The sequence below is a fragment of the Marmota monax genome, unplaced genomic scaffold, assembly GCF_021218885.2.
Source record: "Marmota monax isolate L192 unplaced genomic scaffold, Marmota_monax_Labrador192_F-V1.1 WCK01_AAM20220418_F8-fsc00021, whole genome shotgun sequence".
Lineage (NCBI taxonomy): Eukaryota > Metazoa > Chordata > Mammalia > Rodentia > Sciuridae > Marmota > Marmota monax.
Window position 1 is genome coordinate 17,071,322 of NW_026695228.1, and position 25,873 is coordinate 17,097,194.

The 25,873-nt window shown below is 46.3% G+C and overlaps 1 protein-coding gene across 1 annotated transcript; it reads right to left on the reverse strand.

The window, feature by feature from the left end:
- Positions 1-18,860: 18,860 nt before the first annotated feature.
- Positions 18,861-20,629, reverse strand: Tmem158 (transmembrane protein 158). Its single transcript, XM_046437075.2, has one exon. The coding sequence runs from the start codon at positions 20,409-20,411 to the stop codon at positions 19,521-19,523; it is 891 nt and encodes a 296-aa protein (XP_046293031.1). The 5' UTR covers positions 20,412-20,629; the 3' UTR covers positions 18,861-19,520.
- Between the last annotated feature and the right edge of the window lie 5,244 nt (positions 20,630-25,873).

The window sequence follows — 25,873 nt, forward strand, 5'->3', positions numbered from 1 at the left end:
ACCAACTGCACACACTTGGCCAGAACCACTGTCCCAGCTAAGTAGTGTCGCGTAACTAATCGCCTCCCAATTTAGTGCCTTTATATGGTTAACTGTAATCTCTGGTGACTTCTAAAAGTAAGGAGTTCAGGAAAGCTTTGTGGGGGTGGTTCTGGCTCCAATCTCTCACGTGACTGCTGTTGGCCAAGGCGGGGGGCTTGGAGAGCTGGGGTTGAAGCAGCAGGCGCTGGCCTGGCACCTCTGTTTCTATGTGCACTTTGGATCTCTCTGTCCTCTCCACACAGGCTAGTCTGGGCTTCCTCACATGCCAGTGGCCTCAGGGCAGTCAGGACATTTACACGGGCTAAAGGCTTCAGGAGTGAGGATCACAGGAACCCAACCCCTCAATCCCTTTGGCTCTTTCCCTGAACCCTGATGAATATGCAAAAACATATAAATATATGTAATATATTAAAAATATATATATATATATATAAAACTTCTCCAGTGCTCCTGCCTTTCCTAAAACGGCATAGAGAGTGCGGAAATCCATCCAGTCACTCTAAGACGCAGGCGGCTCCTGGAGGCGACGTGGCTGATGGAAACATCCCTCAGTTCTTTGAGCATCAAACCAGCCAGTGAGGTCCTTAGCTACTCCGGGTGTGGGCGGCAGGGGGGACAAAGCCAGGCGAAGCTGGGGGAGAGCCCCGGAAGATAAACAGCTTCAGAGGGAGGAAAAGACTCAGAGAGGACTTTCCAAGCCTGCAGGCAGGTGGGGACACTCCCAAATGCTAAGAAGTGAGTCATCACCAATCCTCATATGGAATAACGGGAGTGTAACAGGCTCGGAATCAGAGCTTTGTGGTTTTTGTGTTTCTTTTCTTTTTTTTTTAAATCAACAGAAAAGCAGATCTGTTTAGAAGCCTGGAGAAAGATCTAAAAGCAAAGCCCAAGGTGGGAACATTGGAAACAGGACAGCTGGACAGTGGAGGCATTTGTGTATGACCCTCAGCAAGGATAGGCTTGCAGGGAGACAAGGAGGCTGTGGCCAGGAGAGATCTGTCCATGTAACCGCCGACTTTCCCCCATATCACACGAAGCTTGCCACTCTTCAGAGCATCACATCATCAAGTACCCTCTGGGGTACTTGTCCTTCTTCATGTGACATCATACACGTTGGAGTCTTTGCAGAAATTCTAGCCAGGGGAGTAAAACTCCGACCCAAGTATGAATTCTGGCTCTGTCACTATCTGGCTGTGTGACTTCAGGCAAATCACTGACCCTCTCTGAAGATCTGTTTGTGCATGGGAACTGTAAAATGGGGATTATTTTGACCTACCTTTGTGTCATGATAAAATGAGATACAGTGGGTAACAGGTTTAGAATAGCCTTGGACACCAGCAGTGCTAAATTAAGTCTCTCTCTTACTGTTCGTTGATTATTCCTTCAGCAATTTCTTCCTTGCACAACCAGTCTCAAAGTTATTTTTCTTGCCAGGTATGTATTTTCAAAAGAAAAATGAAAAGCATTTAAAATCAAAACATGGTTGTGATAAAGGGTAGGGTCATATCGCACAGAATTGGCACTTGGGGATTCAGCCCAGGGAGAATTCCTTTCCAGTGGGGGCCTTCCAAACCAATTCTTCTGTAAGGAGCCTTCTCCTGGGTAGTTAAAAAAACAAAAACAAAAACAAAAACAAAATCAAAACCCAAACCCATCATTTCCTTCTAAAGAGCAGACATAGGCAATGAGATGCTCTTAGGTGTGTATGCGGGGGTGGGTGGGGGTGGGGGGTGGGGGTGGTACAGCCACCCAGGATCCTGGCTGTGCTCCTTGGACACAGTATCCTAGATTTCTCAATTCCTCACCTGTTGCCATGCCAAGTATAGAAAGGAGCTATTTGGAGATTTTTCTGCGGAGTTTGAGCCCACATAGCCTAAAATAGCCTTGTAAGGGAGATTCTATATGTCCCCATTCAAGATATACACCACTGATCATCTCTTCCCCTTATTCCCTGGAACGAGACAGGATTAGAACTGAGCTGTGGCCCTGCAAAAGAGGTGTTTGCTCAGTGAACAAGTCAAGTGCAACACGGTAGCACCAGGAAATACACTCCTGACCCAGGATCACCTGAGGTGCTGGTTTATTCTGTGGGACCGAGGAAGCATTTCTGGGAAACCTTACAGAACCAACAGAGACGCTGGAGTTCACCAGGAGGGTAGATTAAACTGTTCAATGGAGGCGGAGACTGACTTACAAAGCTTCTCCCGAGATTGCTGTTGTAGATTTTGATGACCTGTCTGAGCGTTTATAGAAGCACCACCTTTCCAGGAGTACCTGGGATGGTCTCTTCTGGATGCCTGTCTCAAGAAGCCACTGTAATGTGGAAGTCCCTGCAGGGTGTGGTGTGCCAGGCGGAAGATGCCACAGATAGCACCAGAGGAGGTCAAGTCTCCAATGATGTAACTGAGGAGTTACAGACACAGGCGACACTTCTCAGGTCCCCAAGTCCCACACAAGGACTGCTGTCTACAAGAGAAGCAAACCTCACAGAGGAAGAACTCTGCCAAGCCACTCTCATTGGAGGGCCAGTGGCCTTAGCTCTTCTATTACTGCCCCTGTAATCCCAAATGTTTGGGAGATTTCAGCTACATTCCTGCCCACTCTCTAGGTGCAGGGCATGGCCCAGAACAAGCCTGGTATGATCCTGAGTGTTCTCCCCGAAAATGAGTGCGTAAAGTCTCATTTCCCAGGAGCATCCATTTCTGCAAAGGGCTATTTGTTGTACTTGGAGGGTCTTGGTAGTGATACATGCTCAAATTGCGACCCAAATTGCTTTTACAAACTTATACTTTCACTAGTGCCTATGTCAGCACATCTTTGCCAGCATTAGATTCTAGCATTTTAAAACATGTTTGCTAATCTGACAGATATAAAATGATACCTATTATTGTTTTATTGTTTGCCTTTATATATATATATATTTTTTTTTTGTACCAGGGATTGAATCTAGGGGTGCTTAACCACTAAGTCACACTTCCAGCCCTTTGTTTTGTTTTTGAGACAGAGTCTCTCTAAGTTGCTTAGGGCCTTGCTAAGTTGCTGAGGCTGGCTTTGAACTCGTAATCCTCCCACCTCAGCCTCCGGAGTCACTGGAATTACAGGCATAAGCCACTGTGCTCATCTTGCATTTATAACTAATTTTTAACAAAGCAGATGAATAATGTTTTTAATATCACCTCATATATGTTTCTTTCTTTATAATTTATTCTTTTCCTACCTTATGGTCTTTGGGCCATTAAGCCTGGACCAGCAAGCAGAGGCAAATGTCTTTAAAGAAGAGGAGGGTGGCATCAGCATGAACCAGAGGCTTACCGTCTCTGCTTTGAGTTTTGACGTGGACTTAAAATAGCAACACAATAATCTTAACAGCCCGGACTTTGCAGAGAATGGGTTTCCTTAAAATTCCCAAGGATGTGGTTTTCATTTATCAAAAAAAAAAAAAAAAAAAAAAATCCAAGTTCAGAGAAATCAAGTGATCACTGAGTCATCAAGGAAGGAAGAGGTAAATATGACACAAGAAAAGTTTCTGTCCCCGAGGAGGGAGAGGAGCCGTTTTTGAGACTTGGGAAAGGAGTTGAGAAGCAGGACAAGACAAGGTGATCCAGGCTGGGGCCAGCTTTAAGTGTGTTGGTTTTTCCCACCCCACCCCTGGAATCAAAACTTCAGGTATATGAGAGGAGAGGACTCTAAGAACATCAGGGCTGAACTCTCACTTCTGGGGGTCAGATCTTTCAGAGGGGCTTTTGGGTCAGCCGGGTACTGTATCCAATATGGTGCCCAACCCACAGAGTAGGAATGGGTTGGGCCTGAGGCAACAACAAGGGTGCTTGGTTTGCAATGTATGGGTTTGCATGAGATGTGGAGGGCATCTAGATGTTTCTGTGTGCTACAGTAGGACATAAAAAGTAGCTGGGGTGCCATCTGGTGAGCTCACCAGGACATCACCAAGGCAGATGCAAAAATGACTGTATAACGGAGCTGGTGGTTGGACTTCAAAAACCAGGGGTCAACATTGCTGGTGCGACTGTAAATTGGTGCAACCCCTATGGAAAGCAGGATGGAGATTCCTCAAACAACTCAGAATGGAACCACCATTTGACCCAGCTATCCCACTTTTTGGTTTATACCCAAAGGACTTAAAATCAACATACTACAGTGACACAGCCATGTCAATGTTTATAGCAGCTCAATTCACAATAGCTGAACTATGGAACCAACCTAGATGTCCTTGAATAGATGAATGGATAAAGAAATGTGATATATTTATTCAATGGAATATTACTCATCTTTAACAAAGAATGAAATTATGGCATTTGCAGGTAAATGGATGTAGTTGGAGAATATCATGCTAAGTGAAATAAGCCAATACCCCAAAACCAAAGGCCAAATGTTTTCTCTAATATGTGGATGCTAATTCACAATATTCGGGGTGGGGGTGGGGACGGGGGGGCAGGGGGGAGAAGAATAGGATTACCTTAGATTAGATAGAGAGGAGTTAAGGGAGGGAAGAGGAGGAGATTTGGGGATAGAAAGGATAGTAGAATGAAACAGATATCATTACTTTATGTGTATATATATATATATATATATATATATATATATATATATATATATGTATATGACTGCATGACCAACGTGATTCTACAACATGTACAATCAGAAAAATGAGAAATTATACCCTATCTATGTATGATGTATCAAAGTGCATAAATGCATTCTACTGTCATGTATAACCAATTAAAACAAATTTAAAAATTTAAAAACAAACAAACAGATAAACAAAAACCAGGGATCAAGTGACTTTCCATGCAGACCTTGGGGACCTGGAGCCTTAATGAGAGCCCAGTGAGGCCCCCATGACTGACAGCCGATGAACTAGAAGCAAATACAGACAGGCCACAGCAGCCGTAGGCACCAACAACCCTATAGTCTTGTTTGAAGTCTCCCCATTTATAGATGAGAAATATGGCTCACAGCCATGTCAAAGGTCACGGGCCTCTCCCATTAGTGCTAGTCTCCTGCAGGAGATACTGATGTTCATGTCAGTGCCAAGGTGATGAGGAATTTTCATCCTGTGCCTGAATTAAAATGCTTTCTCTCTCTCTCTGTCTCTCTCTCTCTCTCTCAACCCAATCATGACTGTGCAGAAATTTGTTTCCATCAGTAAAATGTCAAGGCTGAATCTTTCATGTTCTGCCCCAGGTCTGTGTCCAAAAAATGAACTCTATCCAAGCCCTGTGGCTGCCTCCAGGCCTCCAGCCTCCTTGAAACTGAAGTAATCATTCTCGGAAGGGAGGAGAAGGTGAAGGTTGGTTTTTATCTCTGTTCCTGCACAACTTAGACCTGGGAGAAAAGAGGGGAGAGGTAAAAATAGGCAGGACCAGGGGCCCACTCTCTTCTCACTCATTTCTGGTCATGCCTACATAGGATATTGGCAGTTTCCTGCTCATGGGGCCTGCTTCGGGCGCACTGAGAGCTGGAAACCCAGAGTCCCCTTACCTGCATCTTGGATGGGCATGGAGTCTGCTCAGCCACATCTGGCAGTGCTCAAAGAAAAGAGAAATGCCAACTCCCTCCTCCATGCTGGATGGGCCATTCTGCAGCATGAGCAGGGGAGGTTCTGGGAGCCGGGTACTACAGGTGTAGATCCTCCAGAGAGCCCGGCCAGCATGGTTCATCACGGCTCAGGCAAGGAGACCATCCCAGGTCACTTCACCAGGAAGGTAACCAAACCCGTCGTTGAGGAGCCAGGTTCAGTTCAGACAAGTCAGTATTTGAAACTGAGCAATTGGGCCTCACTGGGCATCACCTCTGACCTATCAGGCTGGTCCCATTTTTTTACTCTATTCTGCTAAAATCACACTCCATGAGCCAAAATATCAAGTGGTGCTGGGACTTTGGCTTCCCTCTGGATGCGGTTGGTGGGCAAGTTGAGTCTCCAGGGGATTGTGCTCTTGTCTGGCAAAGTCAGGATCTCCTGAATGAGGCGGATATGAGTCATAGTGATCACAGGTTATTTTGAACCCAGTAACCGGGCCAGTCCTGAATCTGTTTTGGAAGGGATCTGGGGGTTTTGCATGAATTGGGGCTGAGGCACTCTGGGAATGGCAAGGCCATTCGTGGAGGACCCCATGACTGTTTTCTGACTTCCCCATAGCAGGGGAATACTAGGAGATGAGAATTTGGAGACCACAGAGCCTGTTCCTACCGTAACACACGAAGGGCCCAGAAGCCCCAAGCCCTCAACAGTGCCTGGATTCTCCGTTTCAGCAAGGTTGTCAAGGAGCAGGCAGCTGGGCCCAGGAAACCCCTCCCTCCACATTCTCAGTTCCCCAGAGTGAACTGGACTCCAGGCAGTAGGGCAGGCGGTGCTTCCAAAGGGTCAAGAATAACTATTTTATCTATTCTCAAACATCAGTACAGGTTCCTCATCCCTCATGGGAAAATCTCAAATTTGAATGCTTTAAAATCCCAAACTTTTGAGCGCCAATATGATACCACAAGTAGCATGTTCCCTATCCGACCTCATGTGACTGGTGTTTCGTGCCATTCTAGTCCCCGAGCCCCACATTCAGGTTTGATGTTGTCCTTTTAGGAGAGTCCCCATTTCCCTCCATTTTATATGTTCAGATAGGGAGACCGAATTTCCATCAGAAATAGGCAAATTTGAAGAACTGATGTGGCCAAGATGCGTCCATGGTACCAACCTTGAGTGTGTAGTTCCCTGTCCTGAGAAAATGTCAGATCTGTGGATTGGATTTAAAAATCAGGAGAAGGCCAAACCATTTTTTTTAAAAAAAAGAGGACAAGAGATATAACAGAGAAAGACTTATGAATGGCCAATAATCACATGAAAAAGTCTCAATATAATTAGCTCTCAGGGAATTGCAAATTAAATCCACAGTGAGCAACTGCTACACATCCACTAGAGTAGGTAAATTAAGAATTATGATTACCCCCAGTGCCATTGAGGATACTGGAGCAACCCAAACTCATTCATTGATGCTGGGAATGTAAAATGATTTTTAAAAATTTTGAAAAAAATGGAGCTCTTTTTTTAAAAATTATTTTTTAGTTGTAGTTGGATACAATACCTTCACTTATTTATTTTTATGTGGTGCTGAGAATCAAACCCGGGGCCCTGCATGTGCTAGGCGAGTATGGGAATTAGGGTTAGATTAGGGTTAGGGTCTGGGAAAGGACAGGAACAACTTTAACTTTTTTTTTTTTTTTTGGTACTGGGGATTGAACCCAGGGATGCTTAACCACTAAGCCACATCCCCTAGCCCTTTTTATTTTTCAAGACAAGATCTCACTAAGTTGCTTAGGACCTCATGAAATTGCTGAAGCTAGCTTTTGAATTTTGCAATCCTCCTCCCTCAGCCTCCTGAGTGGCTGGGATTTCAGGTGTGTGCCACCATGGCCAGCCAGGAAGATCTTTTCAAATTGATCAAAACATTCTGTATTTTTTAAAAAATATTTATTTTTTAGTTATAGGTGGACACAATCCTCAGGTGCTGAGGATTCAACCCAGTGCCTCACACATGCTAGGCGAGCACCCTACCTCTGAGCTACAACACCAGCCCCAACATTCTGTACCTTGATAGGGTCTAGATTGCCCAGATATGTGTATTTGTCAAAGGTGATCATATAGTATACTTAATATCTCACTGCATGTAAATTATACCCTAAACAAAACACAATAAATATCTTTATACACCCATAATATAATACTTATATGCATACATAAAATGAAATAAAATCAAATGAATGAGGGAGAGAACATATTTTAAAATCTCTTTGCATTCAAGTGAAATGCCCAGCACAAGCCGGCCTATCTTGATGGAGAAGTCTCATTCTACAGTCCCAGGAACACATGAGAAATCAAGGGCTCAGAGGATTTCACAAACTTGCCCAGGGTCATAAAGATAAGGTTGGCTCCTATCTCCACCCTAGTTTGTCTGGCTCCATAGTCCATGTTGGGGGACCACGCCCGGCTTCTTAGCCAGGATATGAGGTGGTGTGCCAAGAGGGAAATAACCTTGGGCTCATTGACAATCAATTTAAATAGTTAAATTCTATTAAAAGAAACAGGCCATAGCATAGCAAACACATTTTGCATAAACTTTAAAAATACATGCCAGTGGGCTGGTACTGTGGCTCAGTGGTAGAGCACTTGCCTAGCATGTGTGAAGCACAGGGTTCGATTCTCAGCACCACATAAATAAATAAAATAAAGATATTCTGTCCATCTGTAACTAAGAAAGAAAAAAATGTCAGTGATAAAAGATAACTTCCTTTTTTGAAAAATGCAGTATTTAGTGGTTAGGGGATAGAAAGGCATTTTCCATTGTGGCCAGGGAAATTTCTGTGGAAGAAATTGAGAATTCCTTCTTCCCATCATTGTTATAGCACCATTGTGTTTTTTTTCTTTCTTTTTCCTTTAAATTACCCAGAAAAATGAATGTGTCTGGCTGCAGGGTCCTGCCTGTGTTGGTCTGCACTGCCTGCTGAGCCCGCACACTCTGTCCCGATGCTGAGGGCCGTGCACACCTGAGTGCTCGCCCTTGGAGTAATAGTCTGAGCTGTGATGGATCTGCTCTGTCTCCTGCTGTCATCTACCAGGTAGACAGAAAAGGACACAGAGCTTCTGAACCTGTCACAAAAAGCTCCACCATGCTTGAAGGATAGGTTGTAGGGTCTTGCAATTGGCAGAATCAGAGCTCTGATTCTTTTAATCTCCGAAAGATGAACATTTCAGGGAAGGATCAGAAAGAGTTTTCCCATGACTTTTATTGCTTATCAAATGCAATGTGGGAATAGTATTTTCTATACTGTATCCAGTTCTTTGCCTGATGATGAGATTCTTCAATCATCTAAATCTTGGATGTGGTGGAGATGGCAGGGGTGGAGATGGGGTTAGTGAAATACAGCCCACAACCCATAGATCTCTTTTGGTACAATCTGTGAGTTAAGAATATTTTTTTACCTTTTTTTGGGGGGGAGATACTGGGGATTGAACTCAGGGGTACTTGACCACTAAGCCATATCCCCAGCCCCATTTTGTATTTTATTTAGAGACAAGGTCTCACTGAGTTGCTTAGTACCTCACTAAGTTGCTGAGACTGGCTTTGAACTCGGGATCCTCCTGCCTCCTCCTCCAGAGCTGCTGGGGTTACAAGGTGTGCACCACTGTGCCTCGTTAATGTTTACATTTTTAATGGGCAAGAAAACCCACAAAGAATAATAATCTATGATTTGTGAAGTGTATATGAAATTCAACTTTCTGTGTCTATAAATACAGTTTTACTAGAACATTGTTCTGCTGTGTATTAATTTGGCTGCTTTCCAGCAACAATGGCCCAGGTGAGTCATTGTGACAGAACCCACAAGGCCCACAAAGTTGAGAAGTCAAGACAACTTGCAACTCTAGGGAAAACTATCTGGCACAGGACTTTCCTCCCGAGTAGAGTGTAGGTGCTGCACCCAAATTCTATTTCCCATGTTATTGGTGGGAGGCTGGACTTGACCTCACCATTCTCCTGAGCCTACAGACTCCAAGCAGCCAGCTCTTCCAACATTCCCCCAACAGCTGGCCCCTGAGCTGAGAATCCTACACAGCCCACGTGAGAATGGCCAGGTCTGCAGTAATCATATATCTTTAGTCTGAGCTCCAAAGAATCTGGAAAAAATAAAAAGACAATTTCTCTGACCATATAAATTTTATTTTGGAAACACATGTTTAATATATACTTGGGTTTTCCCTAAGTGAAAATATGCCTCACCTAGCTCTAGATCTGATTTACACAGAACAGGAAAAATGGATGAATTAATCTTTGTTTCTTTTTTCTTTCTTTTCTTTTTGGTGCTGGGGATTGAACCCAGGACCTTGTGCATGCAAGGCAGGCACTCTAAAAACTGAGCTATTTTCCCAGCGCTGTTTCTTTTTTAAAGCAACCTCTCGTGGGTCACCAAGGTATAAAACCTCCTTAGGAACCTGAGCAAGGTAGTGTGGCCTTCATAGGAAGGGAACAAGCTGGAGACAGCTGTCCCACATCAGAGCTGTATGAATTTAGGAAAGGTTCTCATCCCCTCTATAGAAGATGGAGTCTGTTCCTAAGTCATTAAAGCGATGAAAATATCATAAGCCTCATAACATTGCTGTGAGGATGTGGGAGGAAAAGGTCCTGGTGCGTAGTAGGTACATAGCCCGTGCCAATTTCTCTACTTTCTTGCCTGTGTAGATCCTGCCCTAGAGTATGATATCCAATGTTTACTGACAAAGCCAAAGAAATCATTTTTAAAATTAAATTAATTAAGTTATTTATTTTGTAGTACTGGGGATTGAAACCAGAGCGTCTTTTATGGTAGACAAATGCTCTTCCACTGAGCTATACCTCCAGCCTTTTTAAATTTCATTTTGAGACAGGGTCTCCCTAAGTTGCCCAGGCTGGCCTTGAACTTGTGATCTTCCTGTCTTGGCTTTTTGAGTAGCTGGGATTACAGGCATGTGCCACCATGTCTGGCAAAGAAGTCATTTTAAAAATGTGAAATAATTCTCATTTCTTATTGGCCTTACTGACTTGAAAAAAATCTTCATCCAAGGCTTTGGCCATTTGAATAGAGATTTGTAAAAACTCCTAATAATTTTATTAATGGTTAAAGCCAAATAAACAGCCCAATTGAGATAATCCAGTGGCAAAAATCACTACGATATCTTAAGAAGATTCTTTTCTTATTTGTATCCTCCTCCCATACTGTAAGTCACTAAGAAAAACAAGTGGCTTTAGCCTGTTTCAATTTGCCTGGTGGAGAAACTCGGGGTATTTGTGGGGTCCATGTATTCTGACTGGACCTGGGAGACGGGGAAAGGAACCATAATATAAAACTGCAGACCTGGAGGGGACTGAGGCCTTGCCTGGTCCTCTCCTGTTGAGGGCCACAGCCGAGTAGGGATGACGCATGGCATTTTTGCCAGAAGTAGTGGTTGAGAGGTGATGCCAGTGAGCCATTAAGATGATGACTTTTGAGTTCTCGAGGAGTTCCCGTTGAGTTCTGGTTGAGCTCTCAGGGGGATTCCTGAAGAGTTTGCATTGATTGGTGAAGTTCCGGTGGTGGGAGTTCCGGTTGGTGTGTTCCTGGAGGAGCCGCGTGGGTGGCGTTCGGGAGAGTTCCCGGGGAGCGTGTGTGGAGTGTGCTGGTGGAGTTCAGAAATAAAGTTTGTTCCTGCTTCCGTGGCTCGTGATTTGTGCCCAGCAAGACTGCGGCACTCTCCCTTGCTCTGGAGATGAGAGGGGGAGCACTTTGCCCATGGCCAAATGGCTTGTTAATGGTAAGGCAGGTACCACGGTGGGTGTCCCAGTGTCCTGTCTCATTTATCACCAGTTTTTCTGGTGGCCTCAGCAACTTCTCTGGCACTGTGGAGAGTATTGAAAAGACAAATGGCAGGGAGTTTGACTTCACTGAGAATAGTCAGTGGGACAGAGCCAGCTGTGCCTCCGTGGGTCCAAAGACAAGGTCAGCCCGCCAGACCTTACCTGAGACTAGAAGGGCCTGGCGCTCAGCCTGCTGATTGGATAGGGAATTTCAGCCTCAACTGGCATGTTTTGAGCTTCAAGCTGTCCTGGCACTGTCCCCCTCTCCCCCAGTGCTGGGAACGGGATTCAAGAGCCATGGGAGATGCTGCGAGTGCCCTGTCCTGATTCCTGTTCAGCTACTGGGAGTGCAGAGTGCTGAGATCTCTCCCCTGCTCCCTCCTCTGGAGAGCTGGGACCAGAGATAGAGAAGCTGCCCTATCTTTCCTTCATTCCCCTTCTCCTGAGACCCACTCCCCATTCATCTCTTGAAGGGGACTCTGGGTCAGGCTCTGCTTCTGAGGAAACTAACCTAAGTCAAGTCCATCACGGAAGACCTAACCCAGTTCATTGATTATTTGAGGGGGCGGGAATTGGAGATTGAACTCAGGAGCACTCGACCACTGAGTCATGTCCCCACCTCTATTTTGTGTTTTATTTAGAGACAGGGTCTCACTGAATTGCTTAGCTCCTGGCTTTCGCTGAGGCTGGCTTTGAACTTGCGATACTCCTGCCTCAGCTTCCGGAGCCACTGGGATCACAGGCTACCATTCCCGGCCACACAATCTATTGCTTGTGAGCAGTGCTGAATGCATCTGGACCCATGCATGGTCCCCATGCTTAGTGATTCCCCTACTCTGGCCTGATCTTCCTGTCTTGGGTGAGTCCTCTGGGTGTTCTGTCTTCAGCACCCATTCCCAGCAGCAGGGCCATCTGACTGCAACTTTCCCTTTGCCGGAAGGACTTGTGACAGTTCTTTGGGCAGCAATATCCTTTCTGTTTATTGAATCTCAGAATTCATTTTCATCCCCCAAGACATCAAATAAACAGACAAAACAAGTAGCTCCATGGTTATGACTTGGGGAGATGAATCACATTGTTCAGAGTTGTGTTCAGTTCCTTATCAGCTTCATCTGAGGCCTCAGATATGAAAACAGAGATGATTCTGCCAAGAAGGGTAGAAGGTTGGCTCTGGCTTTGATACGTGTTTGGAGATTAAAAAAAAACAAAAACAAAAACCATAAAACACTGGATGGGAAAGATAGCAGATCCTCTTCTCCTCCCCCAGCTCCACTGGGTCTTTGGCCCCAGAGAGGTTTCAATATCCTGTGTGGCAGACCTCTGACCCATGTGTCAAGAACACAGCCTTTCTATGCCTCCTGCCACAAGAGGCCCTCTATCATCTTGTAGACAGAAGGAAACACCAAACAATGGCTGAGTGGGAAAAGCGGGGTGCTGAGGAGCAGGTGCCCCTGGGATGAAAATGTATATGATTTATGCATTTGAATATCCATCAAAATATAATATCTGTGGTCACTTGTGGGTACTGAGATAGCATCGCTGATAATGATTCATTTGTTTTGTGAAGGGCATTTTCTAATTTTTCCATGATATAACACTGGCATTAAAAAAAAAGAAAGTTTTCAAACAGTTATGTATAGCACCATGCCATTTAAAAAACCTAAGTAGTAACTCATGAACACACATATATGTATAAATCAAGGCTGGGGGTATGTGCATCAAAACCTTTGCAGGACTTATTTTGGGGTAGTCGAAAGATAAATGTTCTGTTCTTTCTTTCTCACTTGACTTCCACGATGAATACACATTGAGTGTGTTTAGATGAGAGTTCAGGAAAGAAACTGGGTATCAAAGTGTCCTTTCTCAGCCTCTGATGATCTGCATGGTGCTAACCAACTCGGATGACCTCTCAGGGAGCTGGTGACAGCTGGAACTGGCAAGGTGAGATGCTCTGGGTGAGACTCATTTTGGAACAGTAATCCAAGCCTGTCGGGGTTGAAGGAGAAACCTGTTTCGGGGTGGAGGAGGGACGATGGGGTTCATGCCCTCTAGGACAGCTCTGCAGGAGGGCAGCTGGCAGAACCTGCTCCCAGCCCCCTTCCAGCTCCCAGCTGCCTGCCTACCTGCTCCTGCCAGTATCTTGTCCTGCCTAGGCCTCCATATGCACTTTGTACTCTTCATTCACTATGGCTCCAGGACATCCACTTCATATCCTCTGTACCTTTATGCCTTGTGTGGGAGACTTCTGTTTTTCGTTTTTTTGTATGTGCTGGTGGCATGAGGTAGGGAATTATCTTTCTGTTCCCAAAACCAGTGCTTCTAGTTCTCTTTTTCTTGCTTCTTCTTTCTTTTTAGTTCTTTTTTTCCCTCTACTTCTCCCACTTTCTCTTTTCCTTTCCAGTCCAAAATGACAATGATCTATAGCCATATTTGTGACTTTATATTTATGATTGTTTCATATTAATAATAATTATAATTTTCCAGTGTAGTCCTTTAGCAGCTGCAGAGTTATGACACATAGGAAGTGAGGTAGGGTATTGGTTAAAGTTTATGATAAAAAAGATCAGCATCCGTCTTGCCAGGAGACCATATAATATATGTAGAATTAACTGGAGCCAGAAAATTCCTTATGATCATAAAATATTCTGAAATAAAATTCCAAGGTACTGTAATTATAAAGCCACACTTCTGGATCATGATGCAGTGAGAGTCATAAGTCCAGAGTGACTCCTATGAAAGCCCTAGAGGTATGCTGGAATTTACAGACATAGCCTCTGAGACAGAACAAGCACATGGCTCCAAATCACTGGGTGTCAGCAGCCACTCAGGGGAGCCTGGAGCGCAGCCATGTAGAGCAGGATGGAGGTTTTCTAGGATCTGAACAGGTTTCTTGAACCTGCAGTGCAGAGTTCGAACTGGGAGTATTTGGGGAGGGTTGGAGAGCTACATGGTCAGCAATCTTCTCTCCCATGCCCACCAACCAAAAAGGCATCCCAGGAGCCCATCAGGGACTCTCATCCTGGTGCAAGCTGAGCTGTGGTAGGGTTATTTCTTAGAGTGCAGAAAAGCTTGCTGAGACGCAATCTGTGGGTACAGTCAAAATGTGGCCTTGGGGTGTTATCAAGATGCCAATTATTTGGGTTTTTATCACTAATTCTATAAAGACAAATAGAAGAGCAAGTCTTCAGCGGCACAGAGACTCATTCAGGGACTTTGGGAGTTCAGTTCTGGGAACAGGCAGGCAGGAAGAATTCCAGGAAAACACCGAGACTCAGACAAAGGGAGAGGCCTATACTTGTCCAAGGAAGCAGCCCTGCCCTGGACCTCGGAGCCCATGGGGAGTCCCCACTCACCTCAAAATACCTCTGGACCTGTCCTATCCTGGGGTGTGGCAGGCAGATCTAGCCCAAGGTCAGCACAGGCTTGGAGATGGTGAGATTATGAAAGAGAAGTACACTGTGAGGTACTTTGAGATAGATGGACCATTGGGCTGAGTCCTGTGATCCTAATGGCTAGAGGTATAGTAAGAGAAGGTGCCAGCTTCTTATTAGGACTGATAGACCAGAGAGGGCTGCAGAAGAATAGGGTCCTGTATGCTGCAGGGACCCCAGCTTTGGAGAAGGTAGACAGCAGAGGCTCACAGGACACAAGTCTGCTGGGTGGGACATCAGGAAATATCTTATCACGTTTAAGAAGTTACTCAGAGCTGACGGTAGGCCCAGAGGAGGGAGTGCCTTAAAACTTCCTAAGGGCTGGGATTGTGGCTCAGTGGTAGAGTGCTTGTCTTACAGGCGTGAGGCACTGGGTTTGATCCTCATTTATTTATAAATAAATAAAATAAAGTATTGTGCCTATCTACAACTTTAAAAAAAAATCTTAAAAAAAACCAAACTTCCTGAGCTGAGGCCAGTAGGAACACTGTCCTTAGGGGAAGAACCCAAGAAGACCAAGAACAAGTGCATGAGACGATGCAGGCTTGGCAGGGAGATCTGGAGACCGTGGGTGTCTGCTGACACCCAAAACGAGAAGACTACATAGAGCAGAAGGGCCCACAGACACTGAGTGCAGGCAGAGGCCTGTGTTCCAGTTCTGCTTCATAACCTTAGCTGTCCCCACATGTGAAAAATGCCCCTATGTAAAGAACTTGGAGCTGGGCCTAGGCGTCTGGGTTGCCTATTCTGACTCCCTTTTTATTTTCCATTTACATGACTTTCTTTTTTTTTTTTAATATTTATTTTTTAGTTTTCGGCAGACACAACATCTTTGTTTGTATGTGGTGCTGAGGATTGAACCCGGGACGCATGCATGCCAGGCGAGCACGCTACCGCTTGAGCCACATCCCCAGTCCACATTACTTTCTTTCCATGTCTTTTCCCCTCATTTTAACTCTGATTCCTCACCCATCCTTTTGAATTCCCAGATCCAAGGGATCCAGAGGGTTCTTTTGTTGAATTCTTCCAGATTGAATTCTTTTAGGAATGGCCCTCCTAAATCTTGGACATATAGTGTGAAAAGGGAATAAGCCTTTCTTTTGTTAAACTGCTGAGAAGTTGTGTTTGCTTGTTACTTCAGCATAACTCAGCACATCCTTACTAATAAGGTGATATGACAGGAAAAAAAGCAAAGCCTTCTTCTTTTGACATGGATATGTATGAGGGTGATGATGATGTAAGAAATGGTATTAGGGGACATTTCTCTTATCACCACTGATTGTGGTTATTAGAAGACTATCCAGATAGAAGAGAAAAAATAGAAATGTGTGATCTATATAAAAGGGATGCAAATGATAATCATTCATGTGGTATGCTCCTCATAGATGCCTAATGATCATTTGGTTAGAACAATTCTGCATGCCACTTGGATTTTTATCTGTCAAGGCTGGGTTCTTGAAGAAGCAAACTGAAGACAGATCAGTGTGCATCAACGCCCTTGGGTTAATTGCTCTGGAAGGGAGTAGTCTGACCTCCAGGCAGTCTCCATAGAAGTCTCAGCTAGCCCTGTGGGGAGTCAGTCCTGATGCCTGTAGGATCTTTAGAGCTGTCAGAAGTTGAGGTGAGAGGGCTGGCTCTTCCTGCTCCCTCTGTTAAGGAGTCATTGAATGGGGTGCTCTAGGTGGAGGTGTTGCTTTGGGCATGGTGGCTATGTTCCGCTAAGGTGAGCCCCAAAGAAGACCAGGGTGTTCAGATTTGGGGTCAGGGCATCTCTCCCAGTGAATGTAGAAAAGTCAGTAGTAATGGCGGCATATTTGGGGGTGAATACGAACCTTCCCCAACATCCTCTCAGAATGGAAAATAACTGAGCATGATGATTTATCCTGGGGACTCAGCTGTATTGCTGGCAACTCAGGCCATGTCAAGGAGACTATGAATAGGCTGGAATATGAGGATTCCATGTATGCATGTACACAAGTGACAGGGGCAACTTCCTTTCCTGTCCAAGAGGAACTAATGGTTAATCCTTAGTTAAATATGTAGTCGGAAGTGTTTCACTATTGAGATGGTGCACATCAACCTGACCAGAAGGCACAGACCCCAAGCTGAGCTTGCCAGGGCCTGACATCCTTTACCAGTGGGTGAGCCTACTGAAAGAGAACTGCAGGCTCCCTCCTCACTTTCTAGAACTAACTGGTCCATCACACACACATATACACACACACATGCTCTCTCACACACACTGTAGGCTCCACCAGCAATTACAAGGATCTACCTCAGGAAGGTATATTGCTATAGTAATAAATGTTAATATTTCTAACCCATCTTATAAAGGTATTTATTGGGCTAGGGATGTGGCTCAGTAGCGTGCTTGCCTTGCATGTATAGGGCACTGGGTTTGATCCTCATCATCATAAATAAATAAAATAAAGGTATTGTATCCTACAAATGAAAAAATGTTAAGAAAAGTATTTGTTAGGGACACACAAACACACACACACGCGCGCCTCTCAACAGAAGAGCTGATGAAAAATACTCTCAAGGGAAGAAGAATTCCTGAGTTTTATGTAGCTGTCTGATTGTAAGCAAGATGCTAAGCCTCTCTGAACCCTAGTTTCCATTTTGGGGGGAAGAAAGGAAGGGAAATGGGGAGGGAGAGGTGCCAAGTGATGTGTAGTGGGAATACTTGATGTGCTTCCAGAATTATAAATACTGTGAATGTATTAAAATTGATACAGGTTAGCAAAGTTATTGGTTTTCTCCTGCTAGTTACCACAGGGTTCCAGAACAATGAAGATCATAATCTACCTTGCTCTGTGGCATATGAAAATTTGAAGTGTCGGTAAAGATTTGTATTACAACAAACACAGAAAATCACAATGTCCAGAATAGGAGAAAGAGGAAGACCCATCTACTACTCTCAGGACCTGGCACCTGCCAGAGTCGTTCCTGGACATCAAAGAGGTGTGTATGTGTGTGTTGGGGTGGGAGGAAGCTGAAACTATAGGCAATAACTCAGCCTCTGCTTCAGACAGATTCCTGGGGGGAGGAAGCATCCCACTTCTCTGAAATAATAGAGACATCTCAAGATAAAAGGAGACTACATACAGCTGAATTTCCCTTTCCACTAATACACAGCATTTCTCAACCTTGAGATGCATCAGAATCTGTTGCAGGGCTTGTTAAAGCACAGATTGCTGGGCTGTATCCCAGAGTTTCTGGTTCTGCAGGTCCTGGGTGGAGCCCACGTTCTGCATCTTTAACAGGTTCCCAGCTGATGCTGATGTTGCTGGTCCAGGGACTATAGTTGGAGAACTATATCTCTAGAACAATCTCAGCTATTAACTCAAAAGTGGGGAGAAGATGGAGCAAGGAAATGCAGCTTATTTTTTAAAAGACTTCAAAAATTATTTTTATATTAAATTGTATTAAGGATTTTTCATTTACTCTGCTGAAAACCCCCCAAATCTGAAACTACTACATAACAGACACTACAACATGGAAGCCAGATAGTGAAGAAAATCTTGTGATCATTAACCATTTATTTCCCAAGAATCTATCTTAAAATCTTATTAATGCCCAAATAACATCTCATTTTAAAGCCAGCACTTGAGATGTGCTCATCTGATAAAATTTATGCATAGCAATTTGAAACTTATATATCTGTTTAAATGAGAGTCATTTCCATGAAGGACATCTGGCTCAGAGGGACTATTGATTTTTTTACCATTTTGACACTTTACTGGGTGTTCTGCAAAGCTTGGGGCAGAGAGTAAAAAGATAAATCATGCAAAACCCTGTTGGTCACTGTGATAGCAGGGAAGGCTGGGTATTGGGGGCCAGTGTGTTGGAAGACATTGCAACTGCCCTTAGGGCAAGTAAGCTCTTACCTTTCCCTCATCTGGCCCTTCTGTAACTTTTAAGGAATTCCCTCTCCCGGTTCTAGGTTAATGTCTTACAATTCTTGGATTCCTTTCCCTAATTCCAATAAAGACAAAGCTACATACGCATCTCTGGAGGAAAATGTCTGTATTAAAAGCCAAAAATCCACAGGAGTACAAGAAGAAACGCCCACCAGGCCACGTCACTGGATAAATCGACTTGGAAAAGGTTCTTAAAGTTCATTTTTAGCGATAACAATATATCGGTGTCAAATCCTTCCCATGCCCTCCCCCCCCTTTAAAATAAATTAAAAAACAACAAACTTCAGATACAACTATGTTCAGATACAAAGAGCTTCTCTTACTACAGCAATAGCAATTTAATCTTTTTGTTTTGTTTTTTTTTTACTAAAACTTTCATTTAAAACAGTTATTAAATATATAAAACAAATACACAGGATTTGGTCATTTTTCTGCCATGAATAAAGGGCACGTGGGTGCGGGGAGGAAGGCGGGCAGGGGATGCAACAGAGGGGAAAGGGCCCCTTTTCCCTGCTCTGTCTTCGGAGCTGTGGATCCCACCCCTCAGTCCAAAGGCTTGCACCTGCTTTTCCGAACAGGAAGCGCAGCACAAACCTGGCTTTTCAAAATCGCTGGGGCTCTCCTGCGGCCCCCTCCCCGGAAAAAGAACTAACGATAACTACAGCACGAAGCACACCTGCCGAGTCTCCCAGCGAGAAAGGCACCCACGAGCGCGGACACAGGGAGGACGCAGGGAGGAGCCGAGCGAGTCACTTGGTGGTCACCCCCGAGGTGACAGCCGCAGCGGCAGCGGCTGCAGCGGCGGCGGCGGCAGCCGCCGCGGTGGTCCCCGCCGGCACTGCAGCGGGGGCGGCCGCGGTAGCGCTGGCGGTGGTCCGGCGCTGCTCCATGCCGTTGGGCAGAAAGCCGGCGATGATGGGCACTGGCCAGATGAGGGCGGCCACGCTCCACACGACGATGACCAGGGTCATGAAGCAGGCCACCAGTGTGGATTCTATGGGCTTGCGGTTCAGCCGCCAGCCCGACTCGCCCTGCAGCTCCTCCAGGCTGAAGTCCAGGCAGCAGAAATGCAGCGGCTCGCCCTGCAGCCACAGCGGCCCTGGCGGTTCTGCCGCTGGGTAGGCGGGCAGCGCGGTGGGCGCCCCGGCGGTGGCAGTGGCCGCGGCGGGCCGGAGGCGGCCAGGGCGGCGGCCGCGCACCCAGCCGCAGCCCACACAGAGGCGCAGGTCCTGCTGCGCGCCACCCGCTGCCAGCCCCAGGTGCTCGATTAGCAGCGGCGGCCCGACTCGGTGGAAGGCGGTGGCAAAGAAGGCGCGGCCGTGCGCATTGGTGGAGAAGAGCAGCAGGTCGCACTGGAAGCCTCGCGGGCGGCCCCAGCGCACAAGCAGCGAACTCAGCATCTGCCGCTGCACGCTGATGTTGCAAGGTGTCGCCGCCGCCGCTTCCTCCGGGCTCGGACGCTCGGGGGACCCCGGGGCCGCCGAGGCCAGCAGCCGCGGGGCGACGGACTCGTCCGCGGACGACGCATTGACCGAAGCGTTGGAGGGCGCCCCGAGGAAGCCCAGCGCGTCCGCAGCCCCTCCGTGGGCCAGCGGCAGTGGGCAGGCTGCGGCCAGCAGCGCGGCGAGCAGGGGCAGCATGGCCTGCGGCGGGCGCCTACGCGCGCGGGACAGGAGGAGGTTGCATGGCGCGCGGGCGACTGGCCGGCGAGCGACAGCGGGGCGCGGGAGCTGGCGGCGGGGCGGATGCCAGCCCGCGGAGGCGGCGGCTCGCAGGGCGCGGGGACCTCTCCAGACCCGCTGCGTCTGGGGTTCCCTTCCGCCCCCGGCGCTGGGGCCCTGGGACCGCCGGGCTGCTCTGCCGGCTGTGGCTCACCCGGAGCAGGATTCCCCGGCTCGCTCCGCCTCCCGCGCGCCCCGCCCCGCCCCGCCCCACCACACCCCGCCTCCCGCTCGCCGACAGCGGGTACTTGGTGGAGGGTGGGTTCCTCGCCCAAGCTGGGTGAGGACACCGGAGGACCCCTCAAGGCGGGATGCGGGACTGGGCGCCAGGGTAGCTCGAGGCGGGCTCCTGGGCCGGGCGATCGCAGAGTGAGAGTCCCTTTCGCTGGGTGCGGGCGCGCAGCGGAGAAGCCGGAGAACGCTCCCCTGCGCTCTGGGAGGATTGCGTCTTCGGAGGGAGGCTCCAGGGTCCCTAGACTATCCCTCTGTCACGCCTGAGGAGAGCCAACAATGTCTCTCCTGGAGCCCCTTTGTTTTACAAAAGGAGAAACTGAGGCCGAGAGAGGGGAAAGGCCTCCCCATGCCACTGCATCCGCCAGAAGCTGATCTCTGACCGACTAACTCTTTTTGCTTTTCTAAGATGTCCCTTAAAACCTCAAGTCTGGAGAATTTAAATGGTTTTTAATGCCTCTCTCGCTCTATAGACCCACTTGGTATTACTCTCCTCACAGCAGACAAATCCTGAGAAAAATTCCAAGAACTCTATGGAGTTCCGGGTGCCAAGTGGCTGGTCGGGACGAGACCTGCAGCTTTGACCCTCTGGGTGTTCTGATTCAGAGTCCTACGCACAGGTGACTGCTCCACCCCGCAGGGTGCCTGCCTAATGGGTCAAGTAAGCATGGATTTACAAAAGATTTGTATGTTAGAATTCACTGTATGTTCAAATTCTGTAGCCATGTTGGGAGGACAGGCTGCCATGAGAAATGTGTCAAGATCAAATTTATATTAAAATCACTTTCCTAGTCATTTGGCCTCTCACATTTGGAAACAAACTTCACTGGCACTCCTTCAGGTAATGCCCCTGTCCTTTGAAGCCATTGTGCTCCATAAATCTGAGAGGGATGGGAAATGAACTGTCAGTAGCCTGAACTAGCTACAGAACTATATCCATTGTTAGGCCTTGGAACCCATTACATTTCTGAGATCTTTTATCCATTGTTTTCTAGCAATGAGTAAAATAGGGCTGAGAATGTTGTAAAAACAGCCTCAAAATACTCAAAATACCCCACCTCTTTCCAGTTAGGCAAATCATTATTCTTACTTGGCTTTGGTGTCCCCATTCTGGTAGTGGGGCTGGTGGAACCTGCCTTGCAAGGGTACTATGATCATGAATGCCTGAAGCCCAGTGTCTGTCCCTCTGCTCACTTAATTTACATAGTCACTATTGGTCCAGCCCAAGTTGACCTTCTGGAATTTCTCAAGGTTCACCTGCTGTGAGAATACCAAGTGGGCCTATTGTGTGGGAGATGCACTAAAAATCCGTCAAAATCTCCAGATTTGTTGAGCACCACTGGTGGCATCCCTGGTGCTACCAGAGAGGGTCATGTGAAAATTTCATGCTTTATTAAAAGTTACTTTTTTAAATTAAAAATTACTGCTTCCAGTCTCATATACCAGAAACCGAAGCTACCACCTGATGTGGCAGAACTGTTTTGGTGCCATGTGTTGGTGATTGTCCAAGGACAGGGTGTCAGGTGGTCCCTGGGGCTGAGAGAGGCCTGGTCTTCAAGGATGTGTTTTTGAGCCAAGCCACTGTTCATGATGGAAAATGACATTCTTTGGGGCTTCAGTCAGAAGCAAGGGCTTCCTGAGCTTTCCTGGGGGTTCTCCTTAGAGAAGTCAGCAGCAAAGGGAGAAGACAGCAATCTGTTTGGAGAGCGAAGTGGTTCCCTGCAAAGATGTTGCTATAGGAGCCCTGCATCCCAGTAACCCGCATTCAGCCTACTTTTCCAGCATGTGCCGAGATTTCTGCTACCTCACCCTCATTCAGAATGTAATTACCACTCAGATCATTGCACAGCTCTTAGTTTCTAGATTGACTTGCTGCTTTTTGGATAACTGGAATTTGTTTACTATTATACCTAGGACAGGGCAGAGGCCTAGTAAATACTTGTCGATTGAACAAACTTTCCTATTTGTTAACAGCTTGGATTGCTACAATTTATTTAGTACTTTCTACATGCCTGGTGTCTTACACACATCTTTAAATCTTTACAACAATCTGATGGGTGAGACCCACTTTATCATGGGAAAACTGAGGCTCCGAGATGGTAAATAACTTACCTGAAGTCCCACAGCAGTTAGTGGCAAAACCAGAATTTCAGTGCAGTGTCCCCCGACTCAGAGTTTTGTGTTTTTTAAAGAACTAGAGGCATCTCAACTCATGGACATTGGAACCCAAAGCCACTTTTCAGCATTTGCAACATAATTCTTTTCTGCACTTTCAAAATATTCTCTAAAATGTACAAACATGACTTCTGCAAATATGTACATATTTCTTGCCTTTCTCAACCTGCTTGTGCTCTTCCCTTCAGTTCAGTAGGGACCTGGAGGGCCAGCCAGGGTCAAGAGGTACCCAACACTGAGTGTCTGCCTACTGGTTAAAAACTTTGCCTGAGCTATAGGCTGGGACTTGTTCATAAGCTGTGGTTCCCAGCCACCTCTTGGTCCATCCTCTGTCACTTTCCCTCCCAGTTTGCCTGTTTCAGCCACACTGAATTCCTTGCTGTTCCATGAACAAACTGAGCACACTCTGGATTCAGGACGTTGCCCATGCTTTTTCCTCTACCTTGGACACTGTTCTTTCTGATGCGTGTCTTGCTTGCTCCCTGGCTTCCTTTCAATCTCTAGTGAGGTGTCAGCTCCTCAGAGAGGCCTTTCCTGACCCCTCACTGTAGAAGAGCACCCTTTGCTATACACACGTTGGTCTCCCTCCTCCTCTGTATGGCTCCACTACTTCCTGGTGCTGATGGGCAGTTGAGAGATTTTTGTGTTTTCTCCTCTTTGTATACTGTCTCTCCCTTTATTCAAATAGCTGCTCCCACAAGGCAGGACTTTATCTGATTTGTTCAATGGAACAGTATTTGGCATACAATCGGGGTTCAAAAAATTGCTGAGGAATGAGTGAGTGAATTCAATAGATTGGACCATGCCAACAGGCAGGGATGTGTGCAGTGTCTTAGGGAGTGGAGAGGGACAGGACAGAGCCACCAGATGTTCTTTCTAGCAGGTTGAAGGCAAATGAGCCCCCTTCCGCTGCCCCAAATCCTATAACTTTTATAAAATAAGAGGAAGGTTTTGATGAATCTCTGTTTTGTCTGTAAAATAGGGGCAGCAAATTTGCCAATATGGAATGTATTAGCAAAAACCAATGAAGACTTCAAAGACAATAATTAGTAATGATGCATAGAACTTTCATTCTCTGCATTTCCTATGTCCCTCCCTAGTATTAGCTTATTTCCCCTTACACTGCCTATTGAAGTAGTAACCTTAGAAGAACACCTCTCTGGGTTATTTGAATTCCTTTTATTCAACCACCTTGGAGTACCACAGATAGTCATTGGTTAGTTCTTTCTTATTATGTGTGTGGAATTAAGATATTATTACCACACATTATAGACTGCAAAATAAACAAGGGCCACAAAAGAACCGTAAAAGTAGGATCGAGAAGAGAAGGGGTTAGGAAGCAGCAGCTTATTCCATCAAAACCATTAGTTGTGGGTTTTGTGTTGGGCTTTTGACTGAGAGGACAAGGAGGTGGGAGAGGAATGCTTTTCATGCCTGTTTCCCTGAGAAATCGCATTTCTCAGATGGGTAACTCAAGGTCTGGTTGCAGGAGCAGCTGGAGAGCTGGGCATCTGTTGGCAGGCAATAGGGAGGAAGTCTGGACGCTCCAGGATTTGGCTGATTAGACCCTGATGATCTCTCGTCTGGGTGTCTGTACACTTAGTGATTCCCCAGTGTCTCAGCCACATCTCCAGGGTGTGCACATTTATCCTTCCTGACTGCTGTGGTCAGAAGAGAGATTCACCCCTGCAGAATTCTGGCAGCAAATTACAGCCTGCACAGTTCATTTGGTAATTAATCATGGGCTCCTTGGGATGAGTCTGCTTTGCAACTTAAGTCATTGCTTACTCTTTTTTTAAAAAAATTTTTTTAGATGTTGACGGACCTTTATTTTATTCATCTATTTATATGTGGTGCTGAGAATTGAACCCAGTGCCTCACACATGCTAGGCAAGTGCTCTACCACTGAGCCACAACCCCAGCCCCCCACCAAGTTATCACTTACTCTTAATTTTTCTGTAGCTTTACATGTTTTGTGTGGCTGCTCTGTGGGCATGGTGGGCCGAGGCCGTTGATGGTATTTCCTTTCATGCTGGGCATCTGGTAAGATTTCAGCAGGACTTTTTGAGGAAAATAAGAAGCTTCTGCTGAACTGGAGAGGTGGAGAGTGCCTGAGAGAGAGAGCCAGCAGGAGGAGGCTGGTGCCCAGGTGGTCTACGTGGGGAAGGACTTGAAAAAACACATGTTGAGTGAACACCTCTTCTGGGCTTGGTCTGCTAGGGGCACCGTCATCAGATAAAATCTGTCCCTTATCCAACACTCACTGTGCGCCAGGCACTGGGTCAAGCACTTGAAATGTGTCCTCACCACAGCTCATGAAGAAGAAATTGCTGTCATTTTTCAGATGAAGTAAACCAAGGCTCAGAGGAGTAGAGTCACACGTACAGTAATACAATGGCAGAGCCAGGATCCAAACCTTGTCTGACTACCTTGTTCTTAAGTGCAACCATGTTAAATGTCCTTTAGGGCAAGGGCTGGGTCATCTTCAGTGCTTCAGCCTCCCAACGACATACAGAATTCTCTATAGTGCTAAAATACTGAAGAATGGTTTCCCAGACCAATGCATCCTTACTGAGTAAGCTCTGGACTATGGTTTCCCTGATAACATGGGTGTTCTTCTCTACTGGCATCTCCATGAAGGACTGAGCTCTCTTCACCACTCTGCCTCTGGGGTCACTGTTATATTATGGATAAGTATCCCTCAAAGGTCCATGTGTTGAAGGCTTACTCCCCAGGGTGGTGCTTTTGGGAAGTGTTTGGAGCCTTTAAGAGGTGGGGCTTAGTGGGAGGTCTTTAGATCATTGGGGGAATACCCTGGAAGGGGATTGTAGGACACTGACCCTTCTCCCTCTCTTTTGCTTTCTGGTAATGAGGTGAGCAGTTTTGCTCTGCCGTGTGCTCCTGCCATGATATATTGTCTTACCACAGGCCCAAAGCAAAGGGGTCCACTTGGTTATGGATTAGAACCAACAATA

Bases quoted from the DNA above. Each gene is read 5' to 3' on its own strand.
- Tmem158 (XM_046437075.2), bottom strand. From the start codon at position 20,411: ATGCTGCCCCTGCTCGCCGCGCTGCTGGCCGCAGCCTGCCCACTGCCG.